Below are 25171 nucleotides of genomic sequence, written 5' to 3'. Positions count from 1 at the left end.
ACACACACACACACACACACACACACACACACACACACACACACACCACACACACACTTTATTGCTTTGTGAATTGCAAAGCACTAGTATAGATGGCAAAAGATTATTTTTATTTATTTTTTTGTTATTTATATTCTGCTTTTGAGTGGAATTGCTCTTTTCAACTTCTTGTTTTCTTTCCAATTCTTCTGCAGAACTGAGAAATGACCAACAGAAGTGGACTGTGTGGTCAGGGTCAGTGATGGGAGTTGGATCAGCCTTATATCACTAACCATGTTTTTGTTTTCCTCCATGCTACTTCTGGATATACTCATATGGCAAAATTCTTTGTCTTTTGAAAAACATTAAAATATATAAAAATATGTATATTTTACATATTTAGTTTTAAAAATATATTTTTGTTGTTGTGAAAAGGAGATGTCTTTAGGTAAAAGCAATACAAATCTCATGCTGCATAAATAATGCAGATAGTTCTAGTTATCTGGTCAGTGGGCAAAAAGCAAGCACTTAAGGTCTTCAGCTCCAATCTTTTGTTCCATTTCCTGGTGCTGGAATTTCCTATTCATTTCTTCTCGTTGAATAATTAAACTGGATAATGGTAGAGATAGTAAACCGGGATTTATTCATCCTTGCCCTTCTCAGCCTTGGGAGTAGATGAATTCTAGCTGGTGGATTGACTGCTTTTATCTGTTTGCCATGTTATGGTTTTGGTTTTTCTGAGCATCTGCATCTGTAATTCAAGTTGCTATAGTACTGATGTTGAGATGACTGCTGATCTTGATTCTCATCTACTTGATTTTGCTTACTCTCTTCATTGCAGTTCTTTCTAGGTTGTCTTTGGTGAGAAAGGTCCCTGTGGACATCTCTTTTTGGTAATGATGCTGAGCAGACACATGAAGGTCCAAGAGAGAAAGAGAGCAAAAGAAGACAGCAGAAAAAGGGGCCTTAACCTTGATCCCAGGACTTTATAGGCTTGCCTGGTTCCCATGATTCTTCCCTTAGGGTGGACTTTCCGCAAGCCCGGTGCCCTCCTTACCCTTTGGAATTGCGTACATGCAATGTGTTTACAGAGTGATACACATGCCCATCTGAGGTTTACTTTCCTTTTTTGATGAAGTGTGCCCCTGGAAGATCATACTTCGCCATTTTTGTCTCTTATCTAAGCACATGCCCAGGAAGTTGCTTTTCCCTGGGGCTGCTGAACTGTGATTTTTAGAGAGACAATGTGATAATCGCCAAACCATCACCTGACATTTCTGGTGGGTGGCAGGGAGAGCCCTCTCCTGCCCCGCCCATGCCTGTCTACCTGTAACAAGGACAAATGTGTTGTGTCTGTTTTTTTTTTTTTTTTTTTTTTTTTTTATGAGACGGAGTTTCGAACTGTTGTCCAGGTTGTAGTGCAGTGGTGTGATCTTGACTCACAAATTTTTAAAATCTGGCTTTCAGTTTTAAAATTTTCTGCAATTTAGTAAAGTTCGTGTTTCCACCTCAGGATATACTTTATACAATGTTGTCTTTTCCAGGACTGTCAAAAATTATCTTTTTAAATATTAACTTTGCTTAATTTTTTTCCCCATAAAATACTAATGTTATTACATAGTTTAGAAGTAGGTTAAAAGGCTCATAGAGGCTAGTTGTGGTGGTTCATGCCTGTAATCCCAGCAGTTTGAAAGGCTGAGACTGGAGGATCTCTCGAGATTAGCCTGGGCAACATAGGGAGACCCCGCCTCTACAGAATTTTAAGAAAGTAAGCTGGGCATGGTGATGCACAGCTGTGGTTATAGCTACTGGAGAGGCTGAGGTGTGAGGATCACTTGAGCCTGAGTTCGAACCTGCAGTGAGCTGTGATCACATCACTGCACTCAAGCCTGGGCAACAGAGTGAGATTCTTGTCTCTAAAAGAGAGAAAAAAAAAGCTTATAGATCTGTTAGAAATTTTAGGTTATTTTTCACTCAGTAATTTCATTATTATTCTTATATATGATATCTAACATGAATAAATCACAAAAATTATCTTTTGTAGATTTTCTAATGCTGATGGAGAAAACAAGTGAAATATATTTTTGTTTGTATTTGATTGATATTCAATTCCGTATAGACCTTATCTGTCAGTACTGATTTCCCATCAGTTTTCAATATATGTAACTTTTATATCTTTATTGCAAGTTCAAACAGTGATTTTAAGATGTTCTTTGGTAAAATTATTATATGTGTGCTTTCAATATTTGAATGCCTGTTGTATGTCAGGCACTGTGTAACATATAAAAGTTTATCCTGTGCTGTGTTGTTCATACTTACCCATAGGAGCCTGGAATTGCCAGAGAATTTTTGTGCTGTTTATGATTCTTTTCTGCTATGTTTTTTTAAACAGTTATATCAAAGTGGTAGGTAAAAGGGCAAAACCACTTCAAAAAAACGGGGAAATCTTATTTTTATTTTATAGTACTTAGTTGTTGATTAGGTCAAGTATGAGATCCATATTTATGATGCAGTACTAAAGGAAAATAAAATCATCTGTTTCTGTGGGGGATTGCTTCTGGGAACCCGTGTGGATACCAAAATCCATGGATGTTGAAATCTCCTATATAAAATGCTGTAGTATTTGCATATAACCTATGCATATCCTCCCGTGTACTTTGTCATCTCTAGATTACGTATAATACCTAATAACAATGTAAGTGCCATGTAAATAGTGGTTTACTGTATTGGATGGAGAATAATGGCAAGAACAAAAGTCTGTACATGTTTAGTATAGACGCAACCACCAATTTTTTTTTTCCTCAAATAGTTTTCATCTGCGGCTCGTTGAATCCAGGGATATGGAACCCACATCTACAGAGGATGGACTGGACTTGGATTTCTAGTGGTTACTTCTTGGTAAAGGGTGCCCTCTAGTGAGCCTGTTCTTTTTATTAAGATTTGTAGTTTATATCCTTACAGTACTTGTGAATTGAATATAGAAATAGAAGACATCTTCAGTTCTTAAGGAACTTAGAAGATAAAATATACAGCAAGTAGTGGGAGAGTAAATGATGTACATATTAATAAAATATAGTGTAATATAGACCTTATGTAAAAAAACTGGGAAAATTCCTGGTAATGGGAAAGTTATCTGATATAGCTATTCATGAAGTTAACATTAAGGAACTGTCTTAAGCTGAAATTGGAAGGAAGTTTAAGATTAGTATTGAAGCATATGGAGGGGAAAGAGCATCCGGGGGTAGAAAAGAAGTTTAGGACAGCACGAGAAAGATTAGTGCCAAAAGGGAAAAAATGGAGATAAAAGGAATTATCCTGGGAAAGCTTTTAAATTTAATACTATTTTCAATATCTTATGCAAGTGTCCAGGTAATTTGTATTCTACTTGAAAACCTTTATTTTTTTTAAGGAAATCAGGAAAGACTTGGCTGGGCAGTTGTAGGTTGGGGTGTCTTATGTGGTTGTAGTCAAATGGATATTGGTTGCTATCAGCTACCTGCTGGGGCTGAAGTAATCTGAAGGTGCAACTGGACTAGACAGCCAAGATGGCTCGCTCACATTGCTGGCAGTTGCTGTGGCTCTCATTTAGGAGTGCCTACATGTGGCCTCTCCAGCTGTCATTTTTAGGATACTCAGGTTTCTTATGTAGTGGATGGCTTTCTCCAGAGTAAATGTCTAAAGGAGGCAGATAAATATTACATGTCCTTTTCTAGTCTTTGAAATCACTTAGTGTCACTTCTGTCATATTCCATTGGTGAAAGTAGTCACAAGCCTGCCCAGATTAAAGAGAGTATAGACCCTTCCTCTTACTGTAAGATGTGCAGAGAATTTTTGTATCTATGTCATAACAGTACTTCATTTACTTTCTTGCCTCCCTGAAGAATATGTTCATTGTAGATAAATGTTAACGATTTAAGGAATAATTACTCCCTGTATTAAAGTTGCCTGTGTATACGCCTGTTTTCTGCACTTCATTTTCAGTTTCTGTTGCTTATGCTGTTATACAATACTTAATATTGTTAGAAGGAATTTTTCTTTTTTGTGACCTACCTATTATTTCCTTGGAGCTGTTGTATTTCTTATTTGCTTTAATTGTAGTTCCCATAATCCCCACTTGTCATGAGAGGGACCAGGTGGAGATAATTGAATCATGGGGGTGGTGTCTCCCATCCTGTTCTCCTGATAGTAAGTTCTCACAAGATCTGATGGTTTTATGAGGGGCTTCCCCCTTTGCGTGGCTCTCGTTCTCCCTGCCGCCATGTGAAGAACATGTTGGCTTCTTCTTCATGCCAACTTAGAATCAGTAAGTTTCCTGAGGCCTCCCCAGCCATGTGGAACTGTGAATACATTAAACCTCTCTTTCTTTATAAATTGCCCAGTCTTAATATGTCTTTATTAGCAGCATGAGGACGGACTAACACAATAAGGGAATGTTATGGGAAGGTTGTTATTCATGTTTACTGTATTTGATAAAAAGAATGGAAAATTGTTGGGAGTACTGGATATGATACACTTTCATTGATTTTTTTTTTCTTGATGTTTCATATTGCTAACTAATTATAGTAGAAATATTTTTATTCTAAGATTGAGTGGCTACTTTGAGCAAACCTTTTGTATATTTAAGATAGGGAGGTGGTGGCCAGACATGGTGGCTTATGCCTGTAATCCCAGCACTTTGGGAGGCTGAGGTGCATGGATCACCTGAGGTCAGGAGTTCGAGACCAGCCTGGCCAACATGGTGAAACCCTGTCTCTACTAAAAATACAAAAGTTGGCCAGGCGTGATGACAGGCGCCTGTAATCCCAGTACTTGAGAGGCTGAGGCAGGAGAATCGCTTGAACCTGGGAGGTGGAGGTTGTAGTGAGCTGAGATCATACCACTGCACTCCAGCCTGGGCGACAAGAATGAGACTCCATCTCAAAAAAAAAAAAAAAAGAAAGAAAGAAAGGGAGGTGGTGTCATTGCTATTTGTTGTTTAAAAGAAAGCAATTCCAAATCATGTGGCTTTATGTGAAAAGGAGCTAGGCATGGTGGCTCACACCTGTAATCCCAGAACTTTGGCAGGCTAAGGTGGGTGGATCACAAGGTCAAGGGATCAAGACCATTCTGCCCAACATGGTGAAACCCCATTTCTACTAAAAATACAAAAAATAGCTGGGCGTGGTGGTGCGCCTGTAGTCAGAGGTTGCAGTGACCTGAGATCATACCACTGCACTCCAGCCTCGTGACAGAGCAAGACTCTGTCTAAAAACAAACAAAAAAAGGCCAGGAGTGGTGGCTCATGTCTGTAAGACAGATTACGAGGTCAGGAGTTCAAAACTAGGGTGGCCAACATGGTGAAACCCCATCCGTACTAAAAATTCAAGAAAGTAGCCGGGCGTGGTGGTGGGCGCCTGTAATCCCAGCTACTCGAGAGGCTGAGGCAGGAGAATCACTTGAACCTGGGAGGTGGAGGTTGCAGTGAGCCGAGATAGCGCCACTGCACTCCAGCCTGGACTACAGAGTGAGACAGAGCGGTACTCAGTCTAAAAAACAAAAAAGAAAAAAGAAAAAAGGGTCTGTCTTTCAAATGATAATTTATTTACTATCTTTAAATATTTTAGCGCATTGTTTTTTACATGGCTGTTACTGAAATTTTGGGTTTCTTAAATATATCTGGAGGCTACTGAAGAGAGTTGCAGTGTTTCAAGTCTCACTTCTGACTATAACTTAAGGGTTTCAAATAGATTACAAATTGATATTGAAGAGGCCGCTCTACTGAAAGATTAGATCAAATTCTCAATTTATATAGCAAAGAATATAAAGATTTACTAGAAACCACGTGCTCCCTCAGGTAGGAACAAATAGAGTGCCTCAGTGTAGCTTCTGCTACTTTCCAGGATCCATACGGGAGGCACAGGAAACTGCTGGTAACTTTATCTGGGCAATGTAGGTCAACGTTCTCCATCTCAGAAGCTTACTATTTGCTATGTAACTGCCCTTTCATACTTGGGGCTTATGTATGTCCTATTCTGAAAGAACTAACAATTCATGTACTTTGGTGTAAAGAAATGTTTTCAAATCTTGGCTTTAGATCAATTGCCAACTAATTTGTTGCAGGAGAATTTGGCAAATTTACCACATTTACTGATATATCCAAATTCTATATTTTGAAATCATTTTGAGATTGACAGCAAGTGATGTGTATTGGATAGAATGATTTTAATAGCTTTTGGTAATTTCTACTCCATTTTTTGCGTGTTTGCTTTTAAAACTGTCTTCATAGCAGCATTTTAAAGAATGTTGGGCCAGGCGCGGTGGCTCACGCCTGTAATCCCAGCACTTTGGGAGGCCGAGGCGGGTGGATCACGAGGTCAAGAGATCGAGACCATCCTGGTCAACATGGTGAAACCCCGTCTCTACTAAAAATACAAAAAATCAGCTGGGCATGGTGGCGCATGCCTGTAATCCCAGCTACTCAGGAGGCTGAGGCAGGAGAATTGCCTGAACCCAGGAGGCGGAGGTTGCGGTAAGCCGAGATCGCGCCATTGCACTCCAGCCTGGGCAACAAGAGCGAAACTCCGTCTCAAAAAAAAAAAAGAATGTTTAGTTTGTCAAAAGTTGGCAATTAGAACATGGTTAATTGTCTTATAAATATTTTTAATAGTAACCAAACTAAGTTTATAATTAGTAAGTTACTATAAACTTAGTTTGGTTACTATTAAATATTAAGTAATATTTAATATTAAATAACCTAAGTAACCAACCCATTAAATATTTAATATTAAATAACCTAAGTAAGTAACCAAAATTTCAGTACTATCAATAAGATTAGTACCTAGAATCTGAAAAGAATTCACTATAAATATGAAATTGCTAAAGAAGTATCATATGTACTCTTACTAATATGAAATACCAAATTTTAATTATTATGAAAAATATAAAATTAAAATTGATACGCCAGAAATTAAGCTTGATATGTCATTTGAAGAATTGGTGAAATAATAGTAAAATGCCTATACTGGAAGAATAAAGAATGCTTAGAAGAATGTGAAAGCAATTCTTTATTGATAGAAATACAAACTTAAGGCTAATGTATCATTTGAAGAACTGGTAGAAAATGTGGTTAGTGTTTGAAAAGGTGTAAAATGACATTAAGAAGCATCCAAAGGAAGTCAGAAGTAACTGATAGTATTTTGTCAGGGATAAAAGAGTAAAGTTTTGTTTTCTTTTTGTCTTTTTCTTTTCCTTTATTTTTTTTTTTTTCCATGAGACGGAGTCTTGCACTGTCGCCCAGGCTGGAGTGCAGTGGTGCGATCTTGGCTCACTGTAGCCTCTGCCTCCTGGATTTAAGCAATTCTCCTGCCTCAGCCTCCCGGGTTGCTGTGACTACAGGCACATGCCACCAGACCAGCTAATCTGTTTGTATTTTTTTGGAGAAATGGGGTTTCACCATGTTGGCCAGGCTGGTCTTCAGACCTTTGACCTCAGTTGATCCTCCCGCCTTGGCCTCCCAAAGTGCTGGGATTGCAGGCTGAAGCTACTGTGCCTGGCCTAACATTTTGTTTTCTGATAAAGATTTGTAGAAAGCTTTGACACCCAAAGATACAAGCAGTGTCAATGCCCAGGGATTCCTGAACAATAGTTCTGTTTCTAGTTTTTCAGTATTTGTAAGTCCATTTTCTTACCAGTCTTTGTTTTTTCTTAAAAGCAGTTGATTGACATTTAGTAAAATATATGAGAAAGTCGGCCAGTGGCTAGCATTTTAATGGCAATCACTCTAGGTACTTTCTCACATTACACACTATACAGATGTAGCCCCTGACCATGCTCTTTTATGATTATGCAACCAGCATATCATGTTAGGGAACAAAGCATTCTGGGGCAGAGAAAAGCCATTTTTATTTTGTCTCGAAAAGAAACTATACTACTGTAGCCAATATAAGTAACTGCAGGACATTAGGAAAAAAAATTACCAAAAATAGGGTAAGGATATCATGTGCTTTTAAAAAAAAAAAAAACTAATATGTTGCCAGTGATGAGTTTTTTTTTTTTTTCTCAAAATAATACATTGCGAATGTTTTTCATTAGAAAGGGAACTTTTCCTTAAAAAAAATAATACTGTGAAATATGATTACTAAGTCATTTATTTACAGAATATAGCATCTTTCAAAAAACAATTAAGGTGGCCTTAGTTTCACAGTTAACACATTTGATTTGATGATAAAAGCATTAATTTCCAGTGAACCAACTTTTTTTTTTGAGATGGAGTCTTGCTCTGTCGCCCAGGCTGGAGTGTAGTGGAGGGATCTTGGCTCACCGCAACCTCCACCTCCTGGGTTCAAGCGATTCTCTTGCCTCAGCCTCCCGAGTAGCTGCCACCATGCCTGGCTAATTTTTGTATTTTTAGTAGAGACGGGATATTCCCATATTGGCCAAGCTGGTCTGAAACTCCAGACCTTGTGATCCGCCCACCTCGGTCTCCCAAAGTGCTGGGATTACAGGCATGATCCACCGTGCCCAGCTTTCCAGTGAACCAATTTTGACATTTTAAGGTCTTAACTTTCTTTCTTTCTTTATTTTACTACCACTAGGTGGAGCCCTCAACACACAATTCAAGAAGGTATCTTTGCAAGATACTTTGTTTAAATTCCTTAAAGCCAATTTATGATCGTTTATAGTGAATTAACTCATATTTAAACTTCGAAAACTTTGATTTGCAAGAGTTGATATAGTGAAGATAGAAAGTGTGTTTGGTACTTACAAATTTTTAGCTATGCTTTTGAGACATATACAATATTTTTATGCATTCCTAGTTGCTAAAGTTAAATTACGTAAGTAAAATCTTTAGTGTGGCATAAGCCATCTTTGTTCTCTGTTCACATGAAGGTTAAAGTCATCTCCTATTTTAAAAATGATTTTGCATCTGTACTTTTATCTGAGTTGCATTAAATTTTGCCAGAAGTAGACATTTTATTGTGTTAAGCTTTTGGGAGGGATGACTGAACTAACCCTCCCCCTCTTTCTCTCTCTTTTTTGCTTTTTAAATTTATTTATTTATTTATTTTACCTTTGCCCTGAACTCTCTTCCATTGATGTGTCATTATCTACATATAGAGCACTAAGGTATACTCTTAGTGGATGTGGGATAATGGAAAATTTAAATGTTCACTTTTGCTGGTTCTAGCATATAAATATGTATGTGTATCTGTTTATGGGAACTTGATTAGACTTACCAATAGAAATTATAAAATTTTGGGAGACAGTTTGATGAAAAATTATTTTCGTTACAATTGTTGATTGCTTCAAAATTTAGAATGGCAGTAAATCTAACACATTCAAATATGAATTAGGTAGATGTTACTATAAACCAACCTAGATTCAAAGAGTGAATACTGCTAAACAGCACTTTCTTTCTGTTCCTACAAATCAGAATTTCAAAGAATAATGATTATCATTTAAAGAAAAAAAGAAAAATAGCTTTTTTAGAGTCTCTTCAACTGAGGTCAAGTACAGGGCCCTCAGTTTTCTCTACTTCTTTTTGCTCCTCCTTATTTTGTTGCATTTGTAATTTAATACTGCTTAACTATTAGCTATGCCTCAGTTATCATCCCCCTTTTCTGTCCATTGGTTGATTTCACCTGATGGGTGCAACAGTGCACATCAGGGATTCCCTATTGAGTCATTCTCAATTGTTGATCTTCAAAGGTGATCTGGTTGGTTGCTATGTTGGTAACTTCCCCTCTGCATTCCATGCTGCTTATCACCATTTCTGACTGGAGAGTCTGTGTAACATAATAGTTGAGAGCACCGGCTTCGGAGTCAGGCAAACCTGGGGTTAAATCTTGACTCTGTTACTATGTGACTTCAGACTCAATGTCTTAATCTTCCCAAACTACATTTGTAAATTGTGATGCTAACAGAATCCATGTTGTAGAGCTGTAAGGATTACCATCATTAAGCCAGAAGTATATCTGGAATAGCAAATGATAATCTAGGGTCAGGAGAGAGTTGAGACAGCCTGAGACTTAGTAATGGATAGATCAAGACCTGTTCTTCTTATTCACAGTACTATTAATTAATTTATATTAATATTCATTAATATTATTTTTATCTTTTTGAATTGGAACTTATGGTTCTATTTTTAACAGCAAATATTTAATGAGATAATGCATGTAAAGCACTTAATACATAATAAGTACTTGGTTGGTTATTATTTTTATCATTACCATCATTAAGCCAGAAGCAGCAGACATGACTCCTCTCTGGCCAGTTAAGTCATTGTGGGGAATGGTTGACCTGAAGAGCACATCTTCTCTTCATTTTCTTCTCTTTTCACCATCTTTCCAAATTATCAGGCTGTCCTAACTCTCTCCAGACCCTTAATAACCATCTAGGGTTAACCCTAAATGGTTATCAAGAGAAAAGATCCATAATTTCTGCTATGCATACTGTGTCGAGATTCTTGGGATAAGAGTAGTTTTTGCTTTTTTCCTCATTCCAGTGTTCTGATACATATCCACCTTTTCTCCTTTCCAGCCTCTCTCCATTCAGTCAGCTATTTATTATTGGCCTTATTAGCACATTTCTGGGCTAATTATTTTTAATAGTACTTTTTATCAACTTAAGTAGACTATTAAATCAGCTACATGTAATGATTAATTCCTTCTTTATTTTTGAGATGAACTTTTGTTCTTGCCGCCCAGGCTGGAGTGTGGTGGTGTGATCTTGGCTCACTGCAACCTCCGCCTCCTGGGTTGAAGCAATTCTCCCCTGGCCTAGCCTCCCAAGGAGCTTGGATTACAGGTCCTGGCCACCACACCCAGTTAATTTTTGTATTTTTGATAGAGATGGAGTTTCATCATGTTGGCCAGGCTGATCTGGAACCCCTGACTTCAGGTGATCCACCCGCCTTGGCTCCCCAAAGTGCTGGGATTACACGCATGAACTACCATGCCCGGCTGATTAATTCCATTTTGAGTGCTTGCTTGCTGGCTTTTAGATTGTGCTGCATTTATTAAAATGACATAGATCTAGGAACTTTCTAGGCTTGTTTTAGGGCCAGCATTCTATCATTTGATGAATTTTTGATTCTGGCACTTGCCTGATCCTTCAGTACAGTCTTTAAATGCAATTTATTCTTGTGTGTAGCGTTTATTCACCTTGATGACTTTATTTCTGTGTGCTGTGCTCATTGATATGGATTGTGGGTGACGATTGGTGGTATCAGCTGGCAGTATATACTTGTCATTCACGGTACCAATTCCTTAATATTATTTTTATTTCTTTCATTGGAACTTATGGTTCTGTTTTTAACAGCAGAAGGCATGACATGTAAATAGTTTTTACCCCTCTCAGGCTTTGGTTTAGGAGGGTGGGTATTGCATATGTTCTATATATTGTTTTTCTCCATTATAACATCAACAGGAAAAGAGGAGTTCACCTGTGATGCTATAATAGATGCACTGGTAGTATCCTGAATTACTCTATAAAGCAGGGGGAGTTTTGTTTTTAAAACTCTGAAGAATACATTGGAAAAACATACCAAAGGATTTACTTTGAGAACTTTCTAAACTGAAATAGACTTCTGGGAAAGAACTGTTGTTCTCTTCCTCCTGTTTATATATATATATAAAACACATACATATATACACATACATACATACATATATTTTTTAAAGGGATAACAATATCTCCTTTATACTCACAAGGTAGTCAAATCCTCCCTTAAAGGAACTCTGTATTTGAGTAGTCCTGAAATATATCTTGATAGGTTTTTGCTCTAATGTGATAGTTGTAACAGAAACAATTCTTCTGGTATATTATGTTTACCATTTGGTACTTTAAGAGCCAGATAAATGTTCAACTTTTATTAAAATATGTTAAAAAAACATAGAAATTTGTATGTATATTACTTAAATATAGTACTTTTTCATAATTATGAAATAAGAATTTGTTTGTAGCACACCAAGGTCAGTTAGATAAACTTCTTGTATAAGAATTTTCCTTAGAAATAAAGTTATTTAGTTAATAGTTCTTGTTATATATGTTAATTGTGGGAAAAGTACGAAGTAGGAATTTTAGTACTGCCTCAGTTACTCATCAGCTAGGCCACGTTGAACAAGTCATTTATCATTTCTATACTCATTTGTGAAAAAGAGGCAGTGATATTTTATCTGATTGTATAAAAAATAAATGAAACATTGAATTAAAAAGTGGAAAAGGACATGTAAAAATGTTAGGTGTTAATGGTAGTTGGATCCTTTGCTGTGATAATTGAGTGCTGGCCATATTTATTTAATATTTGTATCTAGTACTCAGTTGTTCAGCCACTGTTTCACTTGTTTAACAAGGATTTGGTTGTCTCTTATGTCCATACTATACTAGTCGTTAGTATATGTTGAGCACTTACCTTGTGTCAGTTATCGTTTAAGAATTTTTCATGTTTACTAATTTAATCCTCTTAATATTCTAATGTAGATACTATTATTTTAAAGATATTTTTCTTGAGAGCAATTTTAGGTTTCCAGCAAGATTAGGAGGAAGTACAGAGATTTCCCATATATTCCCTTTGCTACTCATGGAAAGCCTCCCTAGTATCAGTGTCCCTCACCACAGTAGTACATTTTAAAAAACTGATGAGTCTACATTGACACATCATTATCATTCAAGGTCTAGTCTAGCTTCATTACTTTGCATGTGGATCTCCAGTTGTTTTAGCGCCATTTGTTGAAGACTGTCTTTTCTCTATTGTATTGTCTTTGCTTGTTTGTCAAAATTCAGTTGACTATGTTTATGTGGGTCTATTTCTGGGCTGTCTATTCTGTTCCATTGATCTGTTTGTCTATTGTTTTGCCAATACCATGCAATCTTGATGACTGTAACTTTGTAGTAAATCTTGGGTCGTGTTGTCAATATTCCATTCAGTTCTTTTTCTTTCTCAGAGTTGGGGTCACCCAACTCTGTCACCAGGTTGGAGTGCAGTGGCATGATCATGGCTCATTGCAGTCTCAAACTCCTGGGCTCAAGCAATTTTCCCGCCTCAGCCTCCTGAGTACCTGGGACTACAGGCATGTGCCACCATGGCTGGCTGAATTTTGTTCTTTTTCAATATTGTGTTAGCTATTTGGGGTCTGTTGCCTTTCTACATAAACCCAAGGATCAGTTTATCAGTGTCTGCAAAATAATTTGCTGGGATTTTGATTGGGATTGCCTTGAATCTACAAGTCAAGTTTGGAAGAACTAACATCTTAATGATACTGACTTCCTCTTCATAAACATGGAATAGTTCTTCATTTATTTAGTTCCCTGATTTTTTTTTAATAGAGTTTTGTAGTTTTCCTTGTATAGATCTTGTGGGTTTTTTTTTTTTTTTTTTTTGAGATAGAGTCTTACTCTGTCGCCCAGGCTGGAGTGCAGTGGCATGATCTCAGTTCACTGCAGCCTCTGCCTCCTGGGTTCAAAATATTCTCCCGCCTCCACCTCCTTAGTAGCTGGGATTGCAGGCACCTGCCACCTTACTTGGCTAATTTTTGTATTTTAGTAGAGATGGGGTTTCACCAGGTTGGCCAGGCTGGTCTTGAACTCCTAACCTGAAGCAATCCATCTGCCTCAGCATTCCAAAGTGCTGGGATTACAGGTGTGAGTCACCATGCCTGGCCTGATCTTGTGCATTTTTTAGATTTATATCTAAGTATTGCATTTTGGAGGATGCTAATGTAAATGGTGCTGTGTGTTTAACTTCAAATTCCTCTTGTTCATTGCTTTATGTGCTATTTTTATCCCTATTTATGGTTGTGAAAACTGATACTTACAGAAGCCAGGTGGCTTACCTGAGGTTGAATTACTAGTAAGCGCCTTTTCTAATTCCATCCATTCATCTATTAATTCATCCATTTAATAATGAATTATTTATTGAGCTTCTGCTATATGATAGATGCTATTCTAGTGCTGGGGATACAACAGGAAACAAAACAGACACAAACTTGTGTCCTTATGCAACTAAATAGGGGAAGACAGAAAATACTTAAAACTGTGATACGGAGAGTATATTCTACAGTGGAAAGAATGATATAGTGATAACTCTTTTATTTTAGAAGATTAAAAAATAAAGCAGAAGCTGGGTGTGGTGGCTTATGCCTGTAATCCCAGCACTTTAGGATCACAAGGTCAGGAGTTCAAGACCAGCCTGGCCAAGATGGTGAAACCCCTGTCTCTACTAAAAATATAAAAATTAGCTGGGTGTGGTGGTGGATGCCTGTAATCCCAGCTACTCAGGAGGCTGAGGCAGTGAATCACTTGAACCTGGGAGGAGGAGATTGCAGTGATCCGAGATTGTACCACTGCACTCCAGCCTGGGCGACAGAGTAAGACTCTGTCTCAAATAAAATAAAAATAAAAATAAAGTAAAGCAGGGAAGGGGATGGTGTGTGTGTGTATGTATATATCTGTCTGTCTGCCTATCTATCTAATCTATCCAGATGGTGTAGACAGGAATATGCCTGTGTGTTAACGAAGCCGTGAGGAGACTAGTGTTGCTGGCATGGAATGAGTAAAGTGGAGGGTAAGTAATTGGAAGTGAGGTCAGTAAAGTAACAAGAGGCAAAATTATGTAGGGTCTTATGGCCTGTTGTTAAAGAAATTGGGTTTTGAGCAGAAGAGAGACCTGAGATCTGCCTTAGGTTTTACTGGGATCAGTACCATTAGCCTGGCCACTGTGTTGAGAACAGACTGAAAGAGAACAAGAATGGAATCAGGGAGACCAGTTAGGAAGGAATTGATAGTCATCTAGGCAGGACATGCTGGTTGGCTTAGTCCAGGGTGATATCAGTGGGGAGGTAGTGAGCTGTAGTTAGGATTGCTGGAGAAGGAGAATAGCCAGGGATGAGTTTTTTGCCTGAGCAACTAGAAAAGTGGAATTTACTGAGATGAGGAAGACTATGGGAAGGGAAAGTTTTGTGGAAGGAGATCAAGAATTCATTTTTGGACGTGTTTGAGATGCTTATCAGACATCTAATTGGAGAGATATATGAGTTTGAGGAGAGGTCAGGGCAGAGAAAAATTTGGCAGATGTCAGTATGTTTATGGAATTTAAAGCTACAGGTCAGGATGACATGGAGAAAGAGAAAAAAAGAGAATATGTCCAAGATCAGAGCCCAGTGCTAACTCAGCTCTTACAGAACCTAAATTCTTTTTTAAAAATTAAAAAAAAAAAATTAGAACTTATATATGACCTACATTAGAATGTAAGCATAGATGCCAAGAGCCTAAATTCTTTTTTCCTTTTTTTAGATGAAGTCTCACTCTGTTGCCCAGGCTGGAGTGCAGTGGCATGATCTCTGCTCATTGCAACCTCTGCCTCCTGATTCAAGTGATTTTTCTGCCTCAGCCTCTCAAGTAGCTGGGATTGCAGATGCATACCACCAGGCCTGGCTAATTTTTGTGTTTTTAGTAGAGATGGAGTTTCACCATGTTGGCCAGGCTGGTCTCAAACTCCTGACCTCAAGTGATCCACCCCCATAAGCTCCCAAAATGCTGGGATTACAGGTGTGAGCCACCGCACCCTGGCTGCCAAGAGCATAAATTCTTAATAATTGGCATCCTATATTGTTATCTCTTGTATTAGTGAGGGTACTCATTAAAAACATAAGACAGAGGCTGCCCTCCAGAAGTTTATGGTCTATTTGGGGAAACAAAATATATTTTAAACACAAAACATGTAAATTACAATACAAAGTAATATGTGATTACATGTCAGAATAATAGTAAGGGGTTGTAAGTTTACCTGTCCTGCAGATGAAAAGATTACTTGGCATGGGAATGATTGGCAAAGGCCTGTTGGAAGAAATGAGACTTGAAATGAACCTCAAACAATGGGCAGCAGATGAGGGGGTGAGGTTTGTAAAGTTCCCAAGACCACTCTCAAAATTAAAAAAATTGCCAGAAGGACACAAAATTCAGCAAAGCTTTTATCCTCATAGTTGCTGTTCATTACAGCAAAAGAATAACAACAAAAACATTTAAAAAAACTACACAGATTAAAATCAATAACAGAAAAGGCACATAGGATGGGGAGTAGGAGAGTTCCATGAGTGAGCGTTCAGTTGTCTTTTCTCAGTGGAATTGTGGGGACAGCACTTACTATTACCAGCAGTGATGTGTGGTAACACTCGTGGAGTATTGTCAGTCAGGGAAGCTCATCCAAGCCTTGGTATCCAGGATTTTTATTGGGGTTTGGTCACATAGCCATAATTGACTACCCACGTAGACTTGGCTGACTGCCCACATTCCTGACCTCCTGTCCCTCCACAGCTAAAACTATGTGGCCTCAGGCCTCACCATCAGTCACACTGTTAGCATCTGCTATTTGGCAATCAAAGGCTCTTAAGTAAATGAAGAAGACACTTATCAGGCAGGGCATGCCAAAGGCTTTCCTCGCAGGAATCAGGGGCAAGGCTAGTCCTTTATTGCATGTTAAATAGAGGGGTGCCCTCTCTGTGGAGACAGCATGAGTTGAGAGACAGTTGGAATGAATATGACATGTCGAGAGAACATTGTGGTAGTGCCATATGGGCTCCTGCCTGAGAATATGAACTCTGGAGCCAGACTGTCAGGAGTCATACCCCAACTATCACTTGCTGGTTGTGGAATTTATGGCTGTTCAGTAATCTGTAACTCTTCTGTAAAGCAAGGGTAATAACAATACCTACTTTATAGGCTTGTTGGGAGGATTAAAGAGTTAATATGTAAAGCATTTAGAACATGAGCATTTACTTTACATAGTAAATGCTATAAAAATCGTGAGTTTGTTCATTCATTCATTAATCATTCATTCACTCAATGATTCTTTTTTTTGAATGTCACTATGTTAAAGCCTCGAATTAGGCCCGCATCTCGTGAGCCTCATACCTTTATTTCCAGATACCTAGTGCTATAGTCTAGAGGGCTTGTGTGGCTCTTTTAATATCATCATGTTCAAAAAGAAATTAAAAACTTGCATGCAAATTATTTCTACTAAAGGTAGTATTATTACCAGCTTATTTGTTCAGGGATTTAATTTTGATATCAGCTCTTGCGAAGATCAGGCTTACTAAAGAATACATTTTGGTTAATTTTAGCTTTCTTATATACATTCAGGTCTGTGTATGATGACCAACCAAATGCACACAAGAAGTTTATGGAAAAGTTAGATGCTTGTATCCGTAATCATGACAAGGAAATTGAAAAGATGTGTAATTTTCATCATCAGGGTTTTGTAGATGCTATTACAGAACTCCTTAAAGTAAGGACTGATGCAGAAAAACTGAAGGTAAGAAATATGTTAAAATTGTTTACCTTTGTTCTCATTAAATTATGCAAGTATTCATTTATAGTTCTTATGTACAAGTCATTCTTTTTTTTTCTTTTTCGAATGTACAAGTCATTATTAAGTGTGTTACTTTCAAGAAGTGAATTACTATATGTATTTAGGAATGCTCTTTATGCTCTATTAACACAGTTGTCGTGCTAATGACAGGAGCAATCTTTTTCTGAAGGAAATAATGCGCTGACTTAACAGGATTTCTTTCCATGCAGGGAAATGAACTCAAAACAGCCATACAATGAAAGGCACTATTTTCAGTTTTAGAATTTCTAAAATGACAATTAGTATAATATTGATAAAAAGTTATCCTCTAAAAATCCTCTAAAAACTTGCTGTAAGTAATTATGTTCTCAGCATTATTTAATAATGTTAAAACTTTTTGAAAAGTTTAACAGCAGTGTGTATTTTTCTTAAAGAAAGTTGGTCTATACTTTCTGCCCTACAGCTAAAATATTATTTATTAAAAGAGACCTGGATTTGTTCAGTCAGGATAAAAAATACTTAATTGTAAGAATTGTCCTATTTATCTTTCTTTACGTTTAGAGCACTTAGCAGACAAAATGACCTTGGTTCACCAAAGGTTATGATTAGAAAACCATTGTAAAAAGGATATTCAGATAACAAGAGACTAACTACAGCATCAATGAGGTCACTGAGCATCTTTGTTCAGAAATTAATGAGATTTTTAATAAACCAGAATGTGCTTCCTTACTATGATGACCTAATGAGTCACTTAATATGTGGGAAAATTTGAGGTTGAGCTGTGCCTGCACCTGCAGCATTAGAATGTTGCTGTGGATTGAAATTTCTGTGTTTGATGTTAATCAACCACCCAGTGTTTGCATTCAGCAAAGTATGAATGTTTAATTACCATAAAATGCAATCACCATTTTCTACAGACAATGAATGGCACATAGACCTCATTGAAGTTATCAAAAGGGGACCAGTGGTCAATTGGGTCAGTGATTTGAATTGTTTGACAGACTTAGAGAAGCAAGTAAAGTTCAAAAATCCTGAGTAAATTTGAGAAGTTTGCCACAGAATCTGTTAAAAAGAACTGTCATAAGTAATTGAAGTTAACAAAAGCCCTTTTCAATCAAAAGTTCAAGTTCAAGCTGTAGAGTTAATTTGAATTTGCATTTCTTTGTTCTAAGTTTCTCATGAAGCATGATCTGATTACAAGGGTGAGCAGTTACATCAGGGCAGTTTTATGCATATTTGTCTAACTAAGGTGAAATTAAATTTTTAAGGTGCAAGTTACTGATACCAACCGAAGGTTTCAAGATGCTGGAAAAGAGGTGAGAAAATGATGCTTTTCTATGTATTCAGTATGTGGTTGTTCTTTCACTGTTTGTTTAAAAATACGAACATTCCTTCTTTTCTAAGGTGATAGTCCACACGGAAGATATTATTCGATGTAGAATTCAGCAGAGAAATATTATAACTGTAGTAGAAAAATTGCAGTTATGCCTTCCAGGTGAGTTAAACTTGTCTATAATGTAATTTTTGGCTTGGTAAAATTGTAATTTAATAATAGCAAATAGTGATTCTTTAGTGTGGGAATTACAGATTATTTGATGATTGCATCCCAACAAAGACATACTTATCTTTCAGGTTCATTTTATTCTCTGAATTTTCATGTTTTGTCATGTTAGAAAGCTCCTGTTTGATTATATGTCACATCAGTTTCCTAGAACAGGAACTTCTACATTTCCATTTCCTCTCTGCCTCTTTTGCCCTTTGTCTCCCATACCCCTTTTTTGTGTTTCCTCAGAATACTTTCCCATGGGGAGAGTCTTTGGGTTGAATTTTCTCACCTTTGCCTAATTTGCCTGATTTTTTTTTTTTTACCTCTAGTTTTCCATTGGTTTTTGTTTGTCACTTAATAGGCTCTTTTTGCTTTGTTCACAATCTCATTGTGCTGGTAAGGTAAGAAAAACATCAAAAGTGCCAGGTTTTCACCATTCTTGCCTTTCTACCTTTATTTTAGAAATGCTGTTTCTGGTCTCTTTGTTAGGGCTAAATATTACTTGGGCTTCAGATAAGTTCTGAGGAAACGAACCAGTATTTTCTTTACCTGGCTTTAATATTCTTTAAGTTGGATGCATTCTATTCAAACAAAAGGAAGCAGGCATATGACTTTTTTTTCTTTTTATTTATTTTAATTTTTTTTTAGAGATAGGGTCTCACTCTGTTGCCCAAGCTAAAGTGCAGTGGCATGATCATAGCTCACTTCAGCCTTGAACTCCTGGGCTCACGCAATCCTCTTGCCTCAGCCTCCCAAGGTGCTGGGATTATAGGCATGAGCCACCACACCTGGCCACTTTTTTAAATATAGTAAGCTAAATCCATCCTTTGTCTCATATTTTAACTTATTATTGTTATTGTTTTTTTAGGAAGGAGCCTAAACCTCTATATCCAGCGGAATAGAATGAGATGTTTTATATGATATTTGTATAATGTTAATTTAGCTTAGACTACAAATTATATTGTTAAAACTGTCAGCAGATTTTGTTGACCAAAAAAAATTATATTATTATTATTATTATTATTATTATTTTTTCGAGACAGAGTCTCGCTCTGTTGGCCAGGCTGGAGTGCAGTGGCCCAATCTTGGTTCACTGCAAGCTGGGATTACAAGCATGCGCCACCATGCCGGACTGATTTCTGTGTTTTTAGTAGAGATGGGGTTTAACTTTGTTGGCCAGGCTGGTCTTGAGCTCCTGGCCTCAAGTGATCCGCCCAACCCAGCCTCCCAAAGTGCTGGGATTACAGGTGTGAGCCACAGTGCCTGGCCTGTTTTTGACTTATGGGAATAGCTTTTCTTTTCTTTTCTTTTCTTTTCTTTTCTTTTCTTTTCTTTTCTTTTCTTTTCTTTTCTTTTTTCTTTTCTTTAGAATCAATGAAATTCTACTCAGTTTAATCTCCAATGGACCAGGTATATTTACATAATAACTTTGAGTAAATAAAATGTTGGCTTATTATGGTAAGTTTCAAGGTTGAGAAACCTACTTCCTTTTAGTTATGTTTAATAATACCTCTTCGCCACCATCAGGTACATTGTAATAGCCATGAAGATATCCTCTAAGTTTGAATGTTTTGTCCCTGTCTGATAATAAACCTTAAAAATTGGGTACTGATGGAATGAGCAAGAGTCAGATTCCACTTATTCCCCTACTGGGCTATTTAAATAGAGAAGTAAAGGGAAGCAGAGGTGAGGTGTTTGTTACTGCTACTGTCTTTATTTTTAAGGCTGGACAGCCACTCTTAGTTGATGTAAGTATTGTGTTGCTAATGGCCACATCCAGAACCGCCTTCCTTCTTGTATTCATTTTTCTGTCCTAGTATCCACTTACAATTGTGCGTTTGTGTATCAGGCATCATGGTAGATATTGGAACTATAAATTTGGAAATGACACAATCTCAGCTTTTGAAAGATCCTGCAATCTGTGAAAGGAAAATAAATCTTGGAACCCCAAAATCACTAAGCCAAGAAAAAAGTCAAGCTGTGAACTGGGTCAGGCAAACCTGCCTCCCATTTTCCTGTTGAGTAAGATGGTTACAAAGATAAGAAGCTGTATACTCCCTCACAATTTGCCCTCTGGAAATTCCTTGTGGACAAAGGTCAGACAGAACTCAAAGTCATCCCTCTGAGGCTCACCTGAGACAAATGTATATCTGATTGCTTCCTTTGCCCTTTTAATTTGTGTAAAAATACAGATTCACTGGGCCAGACTAAATTGTATATTCAGTGGAAGGCTGATCAAGGACTCAAAAGAATGTAGCCTTTGTCTCTTACCTACTTCTAATTTGGAAGCTCCCACCTCTGAGTTGTCCCTCATTACCAGACTGAACCAATGTACAATCAGTCAATGTACATGTATTGATCGATATCTCATGTCTCCCTAAAATGTATAAAAGCAAACTGTACCCCTGACCACCTTGGGCACATGTTTTCAGAACTTACTCAGGCTGTGTCATGGGCATGTCCTTAACCTTGGCAAAATAACTTTCTAAATTGACTGAGACCTGTCTCAGATATTTGGAGTTCGAAGATCTTATGGGAATAAAGTCATCAATTACAGTACAATTGCCTAACTACTCCTTGGATTAGGAGGAGTATGAGAGCATATAAGAAGTCATATAGCTTGGGCATGGTGACTCACGCCTGCAATCCCAGCACTTTAGGAGGCTGAGGCGGGAGGATTGTTTGAGGTCAGGAGCTTGAGAACAGCCTGGGCAACATAGAGAGTCCATGTCTCTAAAAAAAATTAAATAAAAATAAAATTAACCAGTTGTGGTGGTACACCTGTGGTTCTAGCTACTTGGGAGGCTGAGGTGAGAAGATTGCTTGAGCCCAGGAGGTTGAGGCTGCAGTGAACCATGATTGTGTCACTGTCCTCCAACCTGGATGAGAGAACACTTGTGTATGCTATATACATATATATATATTTAATATATATTATTATGTATATGATGTTCAGTATAGAAGGAAATTAAAATGTTTTCAATACTTGAAGTATTTAACATTTTATTTGAAAATATTAGCCTAACTCGAGATACAGAAGTCTAATGAATTTGTAATACACTCTTTCCTGCTTTAATTGTTTTCTTCTCTCTAAATATTTCATTTTGAAAGCTAAAATGTTATATATTTTTTAACACAGTGCTGGAAATGTACAGTAAGCTGAAAGAACAGATGAGTGCCAAAAGGTGAGTTGGTATCTTTCTTATTGTTTTAAATAAGAATTTTTTTTCTATCATTGAAAGGACAGATAACATTTACTATAAATCATTGTGAATCATGAGTTTTGCTTTCTTCTTTACCCTGACTTTTGTACTTACAATTTGCCTATCAGGATAATACATGAAATCAAATCTTAGCCTTTTATTAATGAATCATTGCCCTTTATAAATGATATTAAGGATTGGTAATGTTGATCAAGGACAAATAGCTGAGCAGGAATGAAAATATTGATGAACTTACCAACATACTAATATTGCATGTAATTAAGGGCTAAGTGCATATGGTGGAAGGAAAAGAGTGTAGGCAGTTATATTTTGACAATCTGGGTGAATGTAGTGGTTCACATTCTATTTTGTAACTCAAATGCATATATGACAGATGAAAAAGTAATTTAAAGTAGTTTATTGATTGCCATAGGAGCATTAGATATAGTGGTGTTTAAAATATTTTAAAGATGAACAATTTTGGCCAGGTGTGGTGGCTCATGCTTGTAATCCCAGCACTTTGGGAGGCTGAGGCAGGAGGATCACTTGAACCCGGGAGTTCCAGACCAGCCTGGGCAATACGGGGAGACATTTTGCCTCTACCCCCACGCCCCCCCAAAAAAAGAAAAGAAACCCAAAACGATTCAAAAGTAACATAGACGAACCAGAGTAAAATGAGATAATTTGGACTAGGGAAAAAATGATTTCTTCTTGGTTAGTTAGTAACTGCTTAATTACCAGAACACATCATATACAAACCTGTAGTAAAAGATGTGTGTATGTCCTGCTTCATGGTGCTACACGTTAACTTTCATTAGGCTTTACCAGTTAGTTCAATTTAGTAGAATGATTTTTTCCCTATAATGAACAAGCCATAAACTATTCTGAAAGGCACTCTTTCTTTCATGTATATATTAATAATATATTCTCTTTTTATTATACATCCTCACATTTTAAAGATTCAAATAATTGTTCTATGTGTTTGCTGCAAAAACGCCAGATATCACCTTTCCTATTTCCCTTTCACCATTGCTTATTTCTAGGGGCAGAAACTTTTACCTCTTTTAATGAATTATTTTGGTATTTACATTTATGTCTTTCAATAACTAACTTTTAATTATTTCCATATTATTTTGCAGTTTGGGGCATAATCTTTTTTTTCAGTAATATAATCTGATACTTATACTCACATTTTCTCAACTATCCCCAACATATTTTATGTCTTTTTCCCTCCCTGAAAACATTGATTGGCTTGTGTTCTTTTGTCCCTTTAAATCTAGAACAGTCTGCTTTTCTTTGTTTTTTTTCATGGAAGATTCCAGGTCAGTTCTCTTGTAGAAAAGAGGCATTTTGGATTTATCTAGTTGTTTCTTCATGTTTAAATTCAGGTTAGATGGTTTTGGCAAGAGTATGACATAAGTGATACCTTACATTGCATGACATCAGAAGGTTTATAAAGTCATGTTGTCCTTAGGTTATGCTAATTTGATCATTTGGTTAAGGGGAAGACTACCAGATGTCTTTTGAAATGGTATATTTTTCTTTTTGCAATTAATAAGTAAACTGTGGGTCCTGTTTCCTAACAACTTTTCACCCAGTAGGTTTAGGATTCTTGCTTTAATTGGTTATTATATTGGATTTACAAGATGATGATTTAAAAAATTCTATATTTCTTTAACGTATGTTAACTGGATTTTTTTTATATATAAAGAAGAGCTTTTTATTCCCCTCCAGCACCTTTTTTCTTTCTTTCCTGATTATTGCTGTGAACTTACGCATTTTAAAAATAAATATAATTTATTATTGTCATTCATTTTGATAAACAAATTGTTTCAGATTTAACAAGAGAAACCCCTCAAGCTAGTTCCTCTGTCTTTGTCTTTGAGTATTTTTGCATTTATTGTACAGTAAGATGTTCTAAGCTCTGACTATGCTTTTTTTTTTTTTTGCTTCAGATTGGAAGCAGCCATTCTCCAGGGTACTGTAGCTCCTTTTAGTGTTAGTGGTATTTAGAACTAAGATGTATGATTTGGGCACAGTGGCTCACACGTGTAATCCCAACACTTTGGGAGGCCGAGGCAGGCAGATGGCTTAATCTCAAGTTTGAGACCAGCCTCGCCAACATGGTGAAACCCCATCTCTACTGAAAAAAAAAAAAAAGAAATTACCTGGGTGTGGTGGCGCATGCCTGTGGTCCCAGCTACTGGGGTCCTGGTGGGGGTGGGAGCTGAGGCGGGAGGATCTGTTGAGACAGGGAGGCAGTTGCAGTGAGCTGGGATGAAGCCACTGCACTGCAGCCTGGGTGACAGAACAAAACCCTGTCTCAAAAACAAAACAAAACAAGGAACTAAGATATATGTGCTAGGTGGGCTTATTACACACACAGACACACACACACACATCAAAGCCTTCTTTTAATCTGAAAACTATCCTTTAATCTCATAATGCCCTTAAACATTAGGAGGTTTTCTTGAATTATTTTTTTCCTTCTGTTTTCTTGATTACTCCTCTAGGATATTAATAGTTCAGTCTTCTAGATTGATTCTCTATTTTTTTTTTTTTTTTTTTTGAGATGGAGTCTTGCTGTGTTGCCCAGGCTGGAGTGCAGTGGAGTGATCTCAGCTCACTGCAACCTCTGCCTCCTGGGTTCAAGTGATTCTCCTGCCTCTGCCTCCCGAGTAGCTGGGACTATAGGCATGTGCCACCACGCCTGGCTAATTTTTGTATTTTTAGTAGAGACAGGCTTTCACCATATTGGCCAGGCTGGTCTCAAACTCCTGACCTTGTGATCCACCCACCTCAGCCTCCCAAAGTGCTGGGATTACAGGCATGAGTCACTGTGCCTGGCCGGTTCTCTAATTTTCAATCTCTTCTTTGATATTTTTAAATCTCTTTGTCTGCTTGCTCTTTTTTCTATGAGATTGTTTCATCTTTACCTTCCAAAGGTGGTGGTGATTTTTAAACGTTTCTGCTAATTTTTAATTTTTAGGAGCTCTTTTTTGATCTCCAATTTTTTTTTTTCAGGTAGCCTCTTGTGTTTTTATTCTTTTCTTTCCTTCCTTCCCTCCTTCCCTCCTTCCTTCCTTCCTTCCTTCCTTCCTTCCTTCCTTCCTTCCTTCC

General features: G+C 37.3%; 1 protein-coding gene across 10 annotated transcripts in view; it reads left to right on the top strand.

The window, feature by feature from the left end:
- EXOC6 (exocyst complex component 6) overlaps positions 1 to 25171 on the top strand; it is a 216707-nt gene that overhangs the window by 36546 nt on the left and 154990 nt on the right. For all 10 annotated transcript variants that reach the window (XR_004258977.1, XM_032245517.1, XM_032245522.1 and 7 more), the window contains 4 exons: positions 17095 to 17266; positions 18571 to 18618; positions 18707 to 18797; positions 21988 to 22033. Coding sequence is in view for 9 of the 10 variants with exons in the window: in XM_032245517.1 (XP_032101408.1) it covers positions 17095 to 17266; positions 18571 to 18618; positions 18707 to 18797; positions 21988 to 22033 (357 nt within the window). In the remaining variant the exon portion in view is untranslated. The remainder of the gene's footprint in view (positions 1 to 17094; positions 17267 to 18570; positions 18619 to 18706; positions 18798 to 21987; positions 22034 to 25171) is intronic.

Source organism: Sapajus apella, unplaced genomic scaffold, assembly GCF_009761245.1.
Source record: "Sapajus apella isolate SASKATOON/1434 unplaced genomic scaffold, GSC_monkey_1.0 scaffold58, whole genome shotgun sequence".
Classification (NCBI taxonomy): domain Eukaryota; kingdom Metazoa; phylum Chordata; class Mammalia; order Primates; family Cebidae; genus Sapajus; species Sapajus apella.
The sequence above is the reverse complement of the archived record's forward strand: the minus strand, read 5'-3'. Positions and strand labels throughout refer to the sequence as shown.